The following is a 15,307-nucleotide window of genomic DNA, read 5'->3' on the forward strand; positions in this document are numbered from 1 at the left end:
AAATAAAAATAACCATGTCATACTCCCAAAGGCCCCAGCAACTCTACACCATAGGAAGAAGAGGATCGGATTATTGACAGCTACTCCTGAAGGCACTTTGCACCAAAAAAATTTTAAATTCCGCATTAAAAAAAAATTAAATTCTGAAAAATAAAGCTTATGGAATTTGTTAATAAATAAATGAAAAGGCTACAGCATGGTTCTCAGCCTTTCCTTTGGGGGTGTGGGTGTCTCCCAGGTGGGGTCCGGAAGGTACAGGGGGCTGGCTGGTGCAGAGGTTCAGGACTGGCCAGCTCCCCAGTATTATCTGGGGTGGCGGGCACTTACCTGCTCCATTGGCAACATGCAGAGTCCTGTCCACAGCTAGTCAGTGTCTTATTGGTGCGGCTGTCCCCAGTGGTCACTGCAGTATATCTGGTCACTGTGAGTATCATGTTCCTCTGCCCTGCCCCCTCCCTTTCCATGTTCTGGAAAAAAGTCCCATTCCCCGTATTTCCCATTTTCCTTGCACAACCAAGGACCTTGCTTTAGGTTATGGTAAGAGGAAGCTGAATACCAAATGTTGTGGTCCTAGCTCTTACCATTCAGGAGGAGTTCTTGAACAAATGGACTTGCAGACACAAAGACAGACAGATGAACTCACTGACAGACATACTCTAAAATACAGATTGAGATACAATGTAAGGATACAACGGGCTCAAATGGTTTTCAATTCTGAGGTGCTTAATGGATTTATGTGAAGTGCAAAGTCACTCAGAACCAGAAAGTTACTCAGATCATATGCTGCAGAAAGATGTTTTTAAGAATGGGATTATTAATGGGAGATACTCATGAAAGTCAGGAGGGGGAGGTTTCCTTTTAAAAAAAAAACCATAACACTGCAACTCAAAGTACACAGTTTAGATTTTAAGTCAACACCATATTAGCAATTTTTACATGCATGTTGTATTGTTTTATGCATTCACAGGCAAATTTTTGCAAGCCTGCAAAGTTCAATAATTAAAATAATCTTTCAAATTACCATGTGTTTCTTGCTCATTAGACTTTGGGCTGCTTCTTGCTCTGCGCTCTGTTTTTTTTACTCCCGGTGCTCCCCCACCACCTCCTCCGCCACTGCTTGCTCCATTGTGACTCTTTGCATAACCATTGTACACAGATGTGCAGTTGCCAACGTGGCTTTTATAGATGGATGAAGGAGGGCTGTTGAGGCGATTCTGGCGATCAATTTGTCTGTCTTTGAGTTTTTTGTGCTGTGGTTTGCTGTACTGGTCTTCTCTGGTAATGTAGCTGGACATTCCAAATAGTGGTAAAATTTCTGAAAAACAAGAATGTAAAGGCATTACCTGAAAGCTAAAATCATCATAATTCAGACACAGAATAACATCCTAACTTAGAACTCATCAGCCCTTCACCCATCTCTAAATGACGCTATGAAAAATGTATCAAAGATAGATTTGCACAGCAAACCTGAGATTCAACCTGGTTACTTGCAAGGCTGGAAAACCTGTTCCATAAACCTGACACACATTATTTCAGGTTTAATGACAGAAAGTGATTAGCATGGAAAATCAAATAAATACAGATGGAGGAGTTTTGATCTGAGTCTTTGTGCTTCTTATTGGACCTCACAGCAAAACCCAGGAAAGAGCTAAAACTAAAGCAGATTGAAATTGAAGAAAAAGCTCCACATAAATTAATAGCAACCAAGCCTACAGCCTTAGTGTAATCAAAAATGGGTTGTTGTGCAGAGGGTTCAAAGTCATCCATTGGTCATCTAGGTTTTCTAGAACAGCCAGACTTTGCAATAGTCTACTGCCTCCCACAAATGCGGATGCACGTAGCTGCAGCAAATGAAGGCACACAATAATGTGGGAGCTGAGATGAGCAAATGCGTTTCCCAACCTATGGGTTCCCAACCAATGGGTTCGGACCCAAATATGGATCGCTATTACATTTCAAAAGGGTTGCTAAGTGTCTCCCCAGGTGGCCCTGCCCTCCCTCTTCCTCCCGTTTTTGAATTGCCCTGGGTCACCAAGTCTTCCTGAATTGTCAAAATGGGTCCCCATCTGGAAAAGGTTGGGAACCGCTGAAGGAAAGAAAAGAAATTTATCACAAAATGTTATTTTGTACTGTTAAAATACATAAAGTTTTAAATAACTTTAAAATGAACTTCCATGAATGGCTGGAAGAAATTTGGTTATTTTGGTTTGCAGGAAATTATATAAACATTTTTTTCATTTTTCCCTGACATGTGTTCATTAACCTGTGGATTGTGTTTGGAGTTCAAGCAAACTCAAGCTCAAAGCCAAACAAATGAGAATACATGTTTGCTTTATTTCAATACAAAATCCTGAAGAAACCCAAGATTCATTAAAGCTGAGCCTAGATTAATTCAATACTCATCCCAGTCTATAAAATCAAACAGAGTTTTGGTTTCCAAAGCAAACATTCTCCCCAGCTCTAGTGTTAATCCTTTGTTTTTTAAACAGAATTTGCCATACACACTTTAATTAGAACTTGTTGAACTGCTCCAGTTGCTTGGTTCTTTTACTTCCTTTCTTTTAGAAGTGTCTTGTCATTTATCCTTCCTTATCCAGCAACATGATAGCATTAAAGTGATTGCATCAAGTAGCTGCCTATATATAGTATTTTAAGAATGTGATACATTAAATGCAATCAATGGTACTTCGGGGGTTGGAGGAAGTAGCTGATAAGGAAGAATCTACATGTAGGGCTTTCAGGAAAAGAAAATAATATGTAATAGTTATTTTGCTTAATGCATAATCCATTCTGCAATAAAACATGCTGGGGTCAGTGAATTGATATGAGAGGTCATTCAGGTAATACTCAGAGGTTAGATTTTTTTCTTTTTTTTTTAGTGTTGCCTACATCCATGACACCACTCCAGGCAAAGTAGTCATCAACACTATTTTTGTACCCTGTGAATTTGTACAACAGACTGGTAACCCAAGGATACAGGAATATTTTCCTCCTACAGTACTGGCAACTGGTAGTCTGAATGTCTACTTATGTGCTAGAGCCTTTCTATTAGCTTCCCTGATAAACAAAAAAGCTGTACTAGAGATAGGAAAATTGTGTCTTTGTAAAAGGAAGCAATTGAAAGGAATGTAAAATTCCTATCCTATCTGATTGGATATAATCTTACTGATATACCTTGAAAGTGTTGCTGTACTATTTTTTTTAAAAAGATATCCTGATTTTTGTGAAACAACCAATGTACATATAGAGTTGGTCAGGAATTTTCTGTAAAATCAATCAACCAGCCTTATGGGTTAGGGTCTCTAGCTGAACTACATCTCCCATGATACATGTTGGCTTTCTGGCTAATCTACTACAGGCAGTCCCCGGGTTACGTACAAGATAGGGACTGTAGGTTTGTTCTTAAGTTGAATTTGTACTTAAGTCAGTACTGGCGTCCAGATTCAGCCGCTGCTGAAACTGACCAGCGGCTGACTACAGGAAGCCCGAGGCAGAGTTTCTCTGCCCTGGGCTTCCTGGAATCAGCTGCTGATCAGTTTCAACAGCAGCTGAATCTGGATGCCTGGAACAGAGCAGCTGGGGTGCTGCCGGGTAGGTCCCCGCAGCGCCGCACCTCGGTGCTGCGGGGACCAATCCGGCAGCACCCCAGCTGCTCTACCCCAGGTGTCCCCAAGTCAGCTGCTGCTGAAACTGATCAGCGGCTGATTCCAGGAAGCCCAGGGCAGAGCCACTCTGCCTCGGGCTTCCTGTAGTCAGCCGCTGGTCAGTTTCAGCAGCGGCTGACTTGGGGACGCCTGGGGCAGAGCAGCTAGGGTGCTGTTGGGTTGGTCCAGTAGCGCCGCTCCTCGGCAGCGCCCCAGCTGCTCTACCACAGGCACCCGCGAGAAAAGCCTGGTCTGCTGGAGGGGGGGCGGGGGGACTAGCTTTGCTCCAGCAGACCAGGGAGACGCGGAGCAGCTTTTCTCACCTCGGAGGACGCGGACGGCGGGACCGAGGCGCATCTGGGCAGTCCCGCCGCCCGCGTCCTCTGGGGCGAGAAAAGCCCCGTTCGTAAGTACGGATCCAACATAAGTGGGATCCGCGTAATCCGGACACTGCCTGTATGGTGTCTCATGGGTATGTTGAAATGAAACAAGTTCCTACTGAAAAGGCCAAACTGAATCAGTGACTTTTAAAAGTTGTAAAAATATTGTAATACTTCACAAGATCGAAATGCCACAATTTTTATTAGCTCTCTATGAAACACAAACAAGTAAGGTATGTGAGATCTTGAATTACTTGGAAAATGTGTTCCTAATGTTTTTGGCTATGATATTGTTTTGGATGAGGCAAAAATATCTAAAAGGCGCAGTGTAGAGTTTTTCTTTTGTCTAATAAAATCCAAGATTATAATACTTCATTCTTGAGAAGAATATTAAATTTATCAATCAATATAAAACTGGGAATAGGAAAATGAAGCAGATAAATATCCATGTCTATAGATCTCAGTTGCAAACCTCTCTCTGATGATTCAGCTGAATTCTGTGAAATTCCATAATTTGGCAGTAAACGAAAAAAAAATTAATCTCCAAAGAGAAACTTGCCATGTTAAGTAATTCAAGTAGTTTTGCTGATGTAGGTTCAGTAACTTCATTTCTTTTTGATTAACACACTCTTTTAGACCACACAAAGACTATCTCATGGGTGGAACAGACATAACAATGCATAGTGCCGCCAGAAATAAAGTGAGCTTTCCCTCCTTTCACTTGAATTATTTACTTATCTTGTGATGATTAAGGCTGTCTGGTTACCCTTGGGGACCAGATACTGCTTTTAAAATGACCTATTGCACATTCTTAAGAAGCAGATTAACCAGAAAATCTCTTTTTGTTATTTCTGAGAAGGCCACTTCAGCTGTAACATGACAAGGGATCAGGAAGATGTATCATCTGCATCCATTAATGCCAAGAGGAAACCTTCTATTAGGTTCTGACATTAGCTGCCATAAGATTTGTCAGAACGGGTAATCCCCCTTTCCAATTCCTCTTTGCCTCCATCCCCAAACAAGGGTTGGCAAAATTTGAATACAGGGCAAAAAATGCTATGACACAGTGTTGAATGATGATAGAAAAGCTTGGCTCTCACACAGGCACTTTAGAGACACAGGATGGAGAACTTTGTTTACAACAAAACTGAAATAGAAGTCAGGTCTGTATCCTGTATACTAAATTTTCAGGCTGTAATGTTCTTGAGTTCTGTCACATTGGGTGCATCCACTCCCCAATACCTTGCCCACTTTGTAGAATAAAGAAGGGAGTTCCATTCAGATGGGGGAAACCACTGACCCAACAATACTGTCCATCTGCAAAACTCAATTTCCCAGCACTGCAAACACATTGGATACAATTTTAAAACCCAAGGATTTCTTTCTGCTCACCTTGTTCTCCATATATTGTAGGTGGAAGATGATGCTGTGGAAAAAATTGGGGTGGCATGTCTCCAGGGCCACCGGTGACAGGAGGGTAGAAAGCAGTATGAGAATTGTGAATAAAATGGGGGTGATGCGCCAGGTAGGGAGGTAAATGATGGGTTGGAGAGATGGCGGAGGGATAACTGGGAGGATAACACTCTGGAGACTGGGGTGTAACGACCACCCTGCGAACGCCCGTGTTGTCTTCTATCACCTGAAAAGGGAAGCAGGAAAATTAATACGTTATGTCTCATTTGAAATAACATTTTTTAAAATTGCATTGCTTATTTAAATGAGTTTTCCTTGGCTAGGATTAAAACATACAAATCTAAAGCTACTATTAGCACAGTCTTAACAATAATGTGGTTTTCAGTGGAAACTCAGCTAGCCAAGCTAATTAATTAATACATCTATTTCAATTAGTTAGATCTGCAGGAGTAATAGGAGAGAGAATAAGGAGAGTAGACATTTTGCTGCAACACCTTGTAAAAGAGCAATTGCTACTTACAGGCAACATTTCCCCACTGTGAATTGTCCATTTGGTACCAGCAATATAGACGCTGCATAAGAGCAATGTTTGTGATACTGGAACATCGCACTCAGGGGTGGATAGAGAGAGGAATGCAGGAGTTTTGCCCCTCCAAATTGCAGTTTTCCACTCCCCTCCAGACCAGCACAGCTCACGGGCACAAAGCCCCATCCACTTGGCCTAACAGCCTGTGTGGAGAGCATGTTTAGTGGGGAGTTTCAGGAGCAGGTCTGAAGAAAGGGATTTTTTTGGGGAGGGAGTGCAACTCTGGAGCAGGGATGTAACTGGGTAGAGCAGCCTGGCTGTGCTTGCCATGTTGCTAATGCGGGATACTCTGGCTTGGCCTGGGCCCACTGCATCATGCTGCTCCACAGTTAACCTGTTGCACATAGTTTTAACTTTTTAAACAACAGTTTAAAGCCCTACTCTGAGAGCCACGGCTAGAAGGATTTCTGTTTTGCCATGTGGTGTATCTGGGACCAGCCACACCCACGCGCGGAGCTGTCCCCTCCCTCTCAGTGGCTGGTGGAAGGGTGTAGGTGTGCTGTTTTTCAGTGGGGAACTGAGGGGCCTCCCCCTCCACAGAACACTGGCCTGTCCTTTTCTCCCCTGCTGTCTCTGCTAGGCGCCACCTCCGCCTCCATTGCAAGCTCCCTACCTCGCTTGAGAGGAGCACAAAGCTGCCGGCAGGAGCATCCACAGCCTGCCCCCAGCTATCATCTCACTCAGCCATTCTGGCAACTCTCCTGCCACCTACAGAGTTCCCTTGCTCCATTCTGCAACCTTGGGTTTCCCCTCCCCCACTCCCTCCAACTTCTCCCGCACCCAAGCTGCCTGCCCCACCACTTCCAAAACCCTCAGCTCTTCATATGCCTTTAGTCAGGCAACACTCCTCATGACAGCAACAGCCATCTTGGACAGCAATAGGCAACATAGGCTAGTGAGTGGGCTGCATGAGTGACCCTCCTTCATCTCAGTGGGCACAAGATTATTGTAACCAATACAGTATCCCAGGGGGGAGTAGTTTGCTAACTGTGGTTGCATACCTAGAAATTGCAGGTGTGCCAAACGAATCGTAGCAGTGCTTTGATTGGATGTAGAATGAGTGCCAGCTCTCATGGACAATATGATGAACAGTCCACATGCACCTTACCTTATGTGCCTAGCTCTACTTGTGTGTCACTTTAGTAATACCAGCAGGAAAAAAACCTATGTGGGTTGAAACCAGTGGAATCTGGCAACCTTGCAGGCCACACACAGAATCCCAGTGGGCTACTCAGGTTGCCCACCACTGACCTAAGAGCAACACAGGGCAAAAGAACACCAATATGTTGCTACTATCAAGTTTCAACTGTATCTGTATTTAGAGCACACAACAATTCCGGCAATACCAGAAAGCAACAAAATAAGAGTGTTTTCATTAACAGGAAAATTTTATCTTACATAAGTTAGCCCACAGAGTCAAGAGGGATATCTGAGAGAGCAAGTATTCATCTACACAGGGAAATGGACCAGCATAAGCAAGACAGAAAAAGTGATTTTTCCACTCTACTCTGCGTTGATTAGACCTCAACTAGAGTATTGTGTCCAGTTCTGGGCATCACATTTCAGGAAAGATGTAGATAAACCGGAGAAAGTCCAGAGAAGAGCAACAAAAATGAATGAGTCTAAAAAACATGACCTATGAGGAAATATTGAAAAAAATGGTTTTGTGTAGTCTAGAAAAGAGAAGACTAAGAGGAGACAGGATAACCATTTTCAAGTACATAAAAGATTGTTAGCAAGGAGAAGGGAGAAAATGTGTTCTTCTTAGCCTCTGAGGATAGGACAAGAAGCAATGGGCTTACAATGCAGCAAAGGAGGTTTAGGTTGGCCGTGAGGAAAAACCTCCCTCTTGTCAAGGTGGTGAAGCACTGGAATAAATTACCTAGGGAGGTTGTGAAATCTCCATCACTGGAGATTTTTAAGCGTAAGTTAGTCAAACCTCTGTCCTGAGTGGGGGGAATAATTTTCACAGGGGACCACTTAGTGAATTTTGGTATGTTGTCATGGGCCAGCTTCCCCCTTCCTCCAGAAGCAGCAGGGCTGGGGATTAGCCTCTCCCCCGAGCTGTCTGGGGCTGGAGGCTTTAAGTTAAAAACATAGCAAAGAGCTTGCAGCTTCCGGCCCCACTGTTACTGCACTGTCTAGTAGCCATCTGCAACTACATGATCTGGAGCCCTTTAAATAGCTGCAGTAGCCCCAGATGCCTTCCAATCAACATGGTAGCAGCAGGGCCAGGAGCAGCGAGCCATAAGCCCTTTCAATTACTGCCCTGCCATTACCGCATTACCATTGCCTTGCAGCTGCCCAGGGTTGCTCTGGCTATTTAAAGGGCTTGCGGCTCCAGCCCTTGCTGGCATAGCACTGCAATGGGAGCATCAAGCCAAGTTAACCGGATCAAGTTGCCATGGGGAGCATAGCTCAGTGGTTTGAGCTTTGGCCTGCTAAACCCAGGGTTGTGAGTTCAATGCTTGCAGAGGCCATTTGGGGCAAAAATTTGTCAGGGATGGTACTTGGTCCTGTTGTGAAGGCAGGAGACTGGAGTTTTAAGGTCCCTTCCAGTTCTAGGATATAGGCAATCTCCATTAATTTTATTTATCCGCTGCCTAGAAATTCGGCAGCACAGGCAGTAGGATGTAAACAGAAAAAAAGCCAGGTGCAGTCTGTGGGCCAGATCAAAGTGTTAGATGGGCTGGATCTGGTCCCCAGGCTGTATCGTGCCCAGGCCTGGTCTAGATAATACTCAAATTCCTGCCATGAGTAAAGGGGATAGGACCAGATGTCATCTTCCAGTTCTATTTTTCTATAATATACCCACAGGAGACCTTTCACCTCTAAATGGAACATGTACAGAGGAAAAATTCAAGTCAAAAGCATTGGTGTGAATTTGAGTTTCTTATGTATTAATACATTTCAGTATAATATCTGTCCAGTGCTATTTTGTGTAATCCAGAATACAAAGCATTTAGTTTGACATAGCTGGTCATTAATCTTTTACTCTACAGTGTAGGTCAGCAATTTGAAAACTTGTTCTTGAATTGCACAGATTTATAAAGCTCTATACAGACACTGAATGGCACTACAGGGATTCATTTAGATCATAAGAGTACTTTAACTCCTGTAATTTCAGACTATCTATCTTTTATATTCTATTCTCTTTGGTTTCATGACATCCCTTATGCCCCAGCCATGTATCATTTCTGGCCAAGACACTGGAGAGAAATTTGGGGTAGGAGGAAAAAAGTGTCCAAATGCACAGATTTTTAAATAAATGTTTATTTGCATAAGAGTTTATAATAAAATGTCAAATATACTTATCTCAAGCCCAGATCACAATCTAACCTGACTGACATTTAAAGCCCAAAAATTCTAATCTGTGACAGAGTAAGTCTTTTCATCATTTGGCTTTCATTAGACCAAGCCTGAAATAAGGCTTGGAACACACCAGAGAAGTACAGGCTCTTACCTGCAAAATTACATTAGATTTTATATATATATTATGGTTTTGATGACAAACTGACCAAGACAGAAGGATTGTGGTATGTGTATTTGGGTGTAATTTCAACTGAAAATTAAACTGCAATCCATCTTCTACAACATGACTCCTGGAAAAAAAAATGCTCAAGGCCCTTTTGAAGACCTTTAGATGAATTTCTGTTACTGGAAGGAACTAAGAGATATCAGCATGTAGGAGCAGCAGAGAGTATTTGAGAAGTCAGGGGGTCAAGCTGGTTTTATAACTAACTGATTCCATCAATGAGCTACCAGAGAACAGCTTTTATTTGTTCAATCCCAAATTTATTAATGCTATCAATACAGTTGTGTCTGCAAGACATTTAACTGTTCAGATCAAGCCTATAAACAATCCTCTGCATGGCCGAATGTGGAATTTGCAGGTGCAACATGCACCTGTCAACTTTGCAGTTGCAGGTCAGATGTCTACTTATGACATCATGTGCTTAATATATAAATGACAATACGCCAGTCATATGAAGAAGTGGGCTGTGCCCACAAAAGCTCATGATACCATCTACATATTTTGTTAGTCCATGAAGTGCTACCAGACTATTTGTTGTTTTTTAAGTTTAATATATGTAAGAGACTAGGTAACGAAGTAGAATTTAACAAAACTTCAGGTGATTTTGATTTTGTAAAATTCATGTTGGAAAGATTTTAGTTTTGCAAAACCACATTTGGAAATGAAATCCAGGTCCCATGTCATCCAGACACCCCACATTAAAAGGTCTTAGTCCCCTATAGTTTTGATCCATTTCTATAAGTAGCACAATGGGAAAGTTAAATTTTGTTATTTAAAGAAAGTCAGTAAATATTTTGTTCATCTATACCTATTGCCTGTCTCCCCTTTTAGACTGTAAGTTCCTTGAGATATGGACTGTTTTCTATTACAGTATATGCATGTTCAGTGCTTGGTACAATGGGCCCCAACTCTGATTATAGTGTTGTGTGGTACTGGAATATAAACAACAACTAGTTGATAATACACATTCCTAGCTACCCATAGTCTATACATATTAAAATGTTTTCAACTTTCATTGTCTAGTCTGCTTGCAAATTATAACAAGTGGAAAGGTTATTTATCATTAGTTTTTAAATGCTTTCTGGTCTAAAAGGCACGATGCCTCATAAATTACATTATTATAGAACAATTTCTGTATTTGTTTCATGTTTTATTTTGGGGGTTTAATTATCAGAGGGGGTAAAAATTCCACTGGAATTTGAATATACATTAATTTGACATAATGTAATGTTCTCCCCATACTGAGCTCCCACTGGTATGGTAGCGGCAGTCTGGAGGCCCTGGGCCCTTTTAAATCAAGAGGTACCAGAAGCAACTGCCTCCTTTGGCCTCCCCACTCAATCTGTCATCTGCCCTATAACTAGCTGTTGGCCCAACACACATAGGGATGTGGTACATTTTCTATTGCTTGACATTTTTTATCAAGATTGGATGTCTTTTTAGAAAATACAGTTAGTTCCATCAGAAATTATGGCATTGATGCAGAAATTTCTGGGTGAAAGTCCATGGCTTGTATTCTGCAGGACACACTACATTATTATAATGGTTCTCTTTAGAACTTCATACATACACAGATTTTTTTTAATACTGTGTGCCCTGGGCACAAAACAATTGCACAAACACGGAGGGACAAAAATCAGAAAGGCTTAAGGCATAAAATAAAGGACACAAAATGCAATAAGAAGAGATTGTACAGATTAGCTAGAAATAAGAAAAAGACCTAGGAAAATGGTGGTCTATTATTTAGCAAATATTGGACGACAAAGAGAAGGCTGAAGGCTTTAATGCCTTTTTTGTTTCAGTCTAAAAAGTTGTGACCAGGTGTTTAACTCATTTACTATTAACACAGAGGATCTTGGGCCAAAATAAGGAGGTTGTGGAATGCCTGTCATTGGAGTTTTTTTATGAACAGACTAGAGAAAAACCTGTCAAAGCTGATCTAGGTATACTTAATCATGCCTCCATGTGGAGATGGGGCACAGGGAAGGCAAAGTGCAGGACTACAGGACCTGCTGTGGTCTCTTCCAGCCTCACATTTCTGCGATTCTATTTCAATTAGGCATGTGATATAGCTGTATCAGTGTGCACAAAGTTATACCAATATAAAAGTGCCTGATTTTGGTAGGGCCAGTTTTGTATTTTGAACCAGAAAATAACTCTACCTGTATAACTACATTCACCCCTGAGAAAAGTACCACCAAGCTATTTAAAGCATCAGAATTTTCCAGTATACCCTAAGCCCTTAAGAGTTTAACACTGGTGCTGATCACTGTAGTATCGATTATGAATGTAAGCAACTAGTTGACTATCCGATAAGCATAAGCTAGTCACTCCCCCCCCCCACCCCTCCTTTGCTGCCTCTATCAGAGAGAGGCTATGTCTAGACTGCAGAGTTTTTCTGGATTCCAGGGAAGGCGTCCGCTTTTTCGGAACAGTTTCCAAAAAAACAGGCACGTTCTTTCGGCATCCCAGTATTCCAAAAGAGGAGGTTTTTCTGATATTTGGCTCCATGTAGATGGGCCAAATGTTAGAAAAGCCTCTTCCAAAAAAAAAAAGCGGAAAAAGATACACACATTGCGATTTGCAATTTGCATATCTTTTTTCCGGAAAAAAAAAACGCAGCATAGACATAGTCAGAGGCAGCAAGGGGAGGAGCAGGAGCCGGTGCTGGGGAGAGCTGGCTTTGAAGCCGGTTCCCCTCAGGACCATTTCCACAGGGGGTAGAGGAGGTAGAGCCACAGCCCCGCCAGGGCTCTTGTACATTTCAAAGGCTGAGGCTTCACAGGGAGCATGGGGCCAGCCAGAAGTTGCCTGCTGGTCCCATGCTCCCTGTTAGGCTTCTGCTTTTGAAATGTACAAGAACCCCACCAGGGCTCTTGTATATTTCAAAGGCTCAGGTGCTGCAGGGAGCGTAGGGCTTGTCCCCTGCTGTCCCTGTGCTCCCTGTGGGGCTTCCGCTTTTCAACTGTAGCAACAGCCTGGCAGGACTCTTGCTACAATTCAAAGGTGGAAGCGCCCTTATAGACTAATTGAATAGTTGATGGAAATCCCATCAACCAGTTGATTAGTTAATTAATCTAAATGTAACGTTCCTAGTAGCTATGTAATACATAGGAGTAAACAATAATTAACTGTAAAAGTGATGTGTCTATCCAGTTTTCCTCAACCAAGGATAAAGTATCCTTTGCTATTACAGTTCTCATGAAGCTCTTTCTTCATCCCAGGCTTGGTGATGCGGGCACCAGATGCACATCTAAAAAACTATTTATTTGGTTTGTGCGAAGTTCTGAGACATTACCAATGTCTTTACATGATGACGCAATCCCATTATTTAATTAAAATCTTGCAAATAAAACTGTTCTCTATTGAATCAAATTTCACAAATAGGATGCAAAAAGCTGCATATGAGAGAACGGTCACATTCAACCTCCTCAGAATATATGGCAAGTTAGAGTGTGGCTCCTCATCCCCTGAACCCTACACATTCCCTCCTGTCACAGAAAACCTTACAGAGTGATCCTAACAAGGATAATCTTGGGTTGTGCCTCTCCATCATAATGAGGCCTGAATACTGGCTCACACTAATGATACTTCTCTGTGTTTGTACTTAACATATGTATGGACTGCATTTGCCCTTTTTTGTGTGTATGTGCTTTTCTTGAAGACTATGAAGACATAACAAAGCCACAGAAACATTCTAGAAGATTAACAGATTCCAACAGTCACATTAACTGTGAGCAACTTTTCTCCACTAGATGAATTAAAAGTGACAGGATTTATTACATCTTCTGCCAACTGGTTCAAGAAATATTAACAACATTGTATTTAAACTAGCAAACACAGGACATTTCAGGAAACTGACCACGGCTCTGACTCAGGAAAAAATCCCTGTTCAGGAAAGTACATAAGCACGTGTTTCATGTTATGCTATTGGTCCCATTCGATTTGCTGCTATGAGGATTTTTGAAGGAAACACCCTTATTAGTTGCTGCTGACCATATGAGAGGATGTCACAGGGAAGAACACACACAATTAAAAACGTGCAATCCATATACATTAGCAATACTAATAACAAAATAACTTGATAATAATTTCCTCGCCCTTTAATGAATCAAACAGAATATCGTGTCCTACACTAATGCTTCCTTTTCAATCCCACTTGTTATTTTACTGTCTCAATTAGAATTGCATATATTTCTTAGCATCTTTTGCGAATTACATGTTAACACAAACTGCAGTACATTTAGTCTAAATATGAGATTCTATGAAGGAACCAGCTTGTCAGTGTTCACCTCCTTAGTATATGTATTGGGTAAGGATTAATACAGCAGGAGGCTGAAATAGAGACAAGCTAGGGATGAGCTACATACACACAACCATAAAAGGGGGAAGATAGCAGTTACACTGCAAAAAATAATACTGGGAGCATTTCTATAGTGATTTTTATCTTTAGATCCTTAAGTGCTTTATAAAGGTGCATAAATGTCATTGCAATATTGGGGGAGGAGAATGGGTGAAAAAAGGAGGCAGTGTTACATAGCAACAGGGCCACCGACAAGAGGGGGGCAAAAGTTGCCCCAGAACCTGGTGATTTAAAAGGGCCTGGGGCTTCCAACCACTGTCACCCAGCAGCAGCAGTGGCTGAAGCCCGGGGCCCTTTAAATTGCTGCCAGAGCCCCACGTGGTGTGGTCTGAGAGTACTAGGGCTGGCGGAGGGAGGTTTCCACCTGAGGCCCTGCCCCTTTCAAAGGCCCTGGAGCCGCACGAACGCACGTACACATACAGCCTGGCAGTCTGTCACCAGTTCTGCACAGCAAGCATTGGAGGAAATTAAGGAGTAGAGCCTGCATCCCCTGCTTCCATTAGCTGACAATTTCTGCATCACGAAAAAGTTGGCTAGCTGAAAAGAAAAGGAACTTGCTTGATGTCCCATGATAGCAAGTGACAGGCTATACTGTGCCTGGTTTAAAAAAAACCCACAGCAACACATGGGTGATGAGGACGGTTGGTATATGTTTCCTTCCATTATTTTCCTAGATTTCTTCCTTTTCTCCCCTCTGAAGGCCTTACAGCGTGAAACTTTTTCTTGACTTTTTAACAGACACAAACCTCTCATTCCTAATCAAGGCAACTCACATAGTCATCGAAGTCTAGAAATAGACTCCCAACTGTTTTACTGTTGACTGCCAATAGACTTGATCTTGCAGGGCACAGGGACACATCCTGCCAGCTCCCTTTTACCTCTCATTTTTGGAGTGCTGCAGAGGTAATGAAGAATCTTTTTAATCCTGGATTGCGGTCCCTGGATGGCAAATGTAATGTTCAAGGCTAATACACGTAGCTCCAAAAACTTGGCATAACAAAACTGAAAAAAAAAGATTTCATAGCTCTCTCTTAACAGACACAGTTATTTTTCCGTAAGGTTATTTGCTTTCTGCCAGAGTCTGAAATGTACACTTGGCGGGCAGACAAAACCAAAATAAAATGTATTTTTATTCATATCTTGGAGTCCCACTTATTTGTTTTATATCCTTGCCCTGGCTGTGTCAAAAGAGACAGAACACAATTCAAACGATCATGTAATAAACCCTATGAAATGCCAACTAACAGAGCAAAGGCAAGAGCTTAACAATGCACACACAGCTAGTACATCATCATCAACCAATTTGTCTGTCATATTCTTTCAACTATTATTTAGCATGAAGTCATCTGTCAGGCAAATATTCATTTTCCAAATGACAGAAAGGAC

At 42.0% G+C, this 15,307-nt stretch overlaps 1 protein-coding gene across 6 annotated transcripts in view; it reads right to left on the minus strand.

Moving 5' to 3' along the window:
* FNDC3B (fibronectin type III domain containing 3B) overlaps positions 1–15,307 on the minus strand; it is a 392,858-nt gene that overhangs the window by 171,376 nt on the left and 206,175 nt on the right. For all 6 annotated transcript variants that reach the window (XM_075937961.2, XM_075937956.2, XM_075937959.2 and 3 more), the window contains exons 5-6: positions 5,417–5,663; positions 1,022–1,315 (exon numbers count right to left, since the gene is read on the minus strand). In XM_075937961.2, the coding sequence (XP_075794076.2) occupies positions 1,022–1,315; positions 5,417–5,663 (541 nt within the window). The remainder of the gene's footprint in view (positions 1–1,021; positions 1,316–5,416; positions 5,664–15,307) is intronic.

Source organism: Pelodiscus sinensis, chromosome 10, assembly GCF_052426305.1.
Source record: "Pelodiscus sinensis isolate ZL-2025 chromosome 10, ASM5242630v1, whole genome shotgun sequence".
NCBI classification, from domain to species: domain Eukaryota; kingdom Metazoa; phylum Chordata; order Testudines; family Trionychidae; genus Pelodiscus; species Pelodiscus sinensis.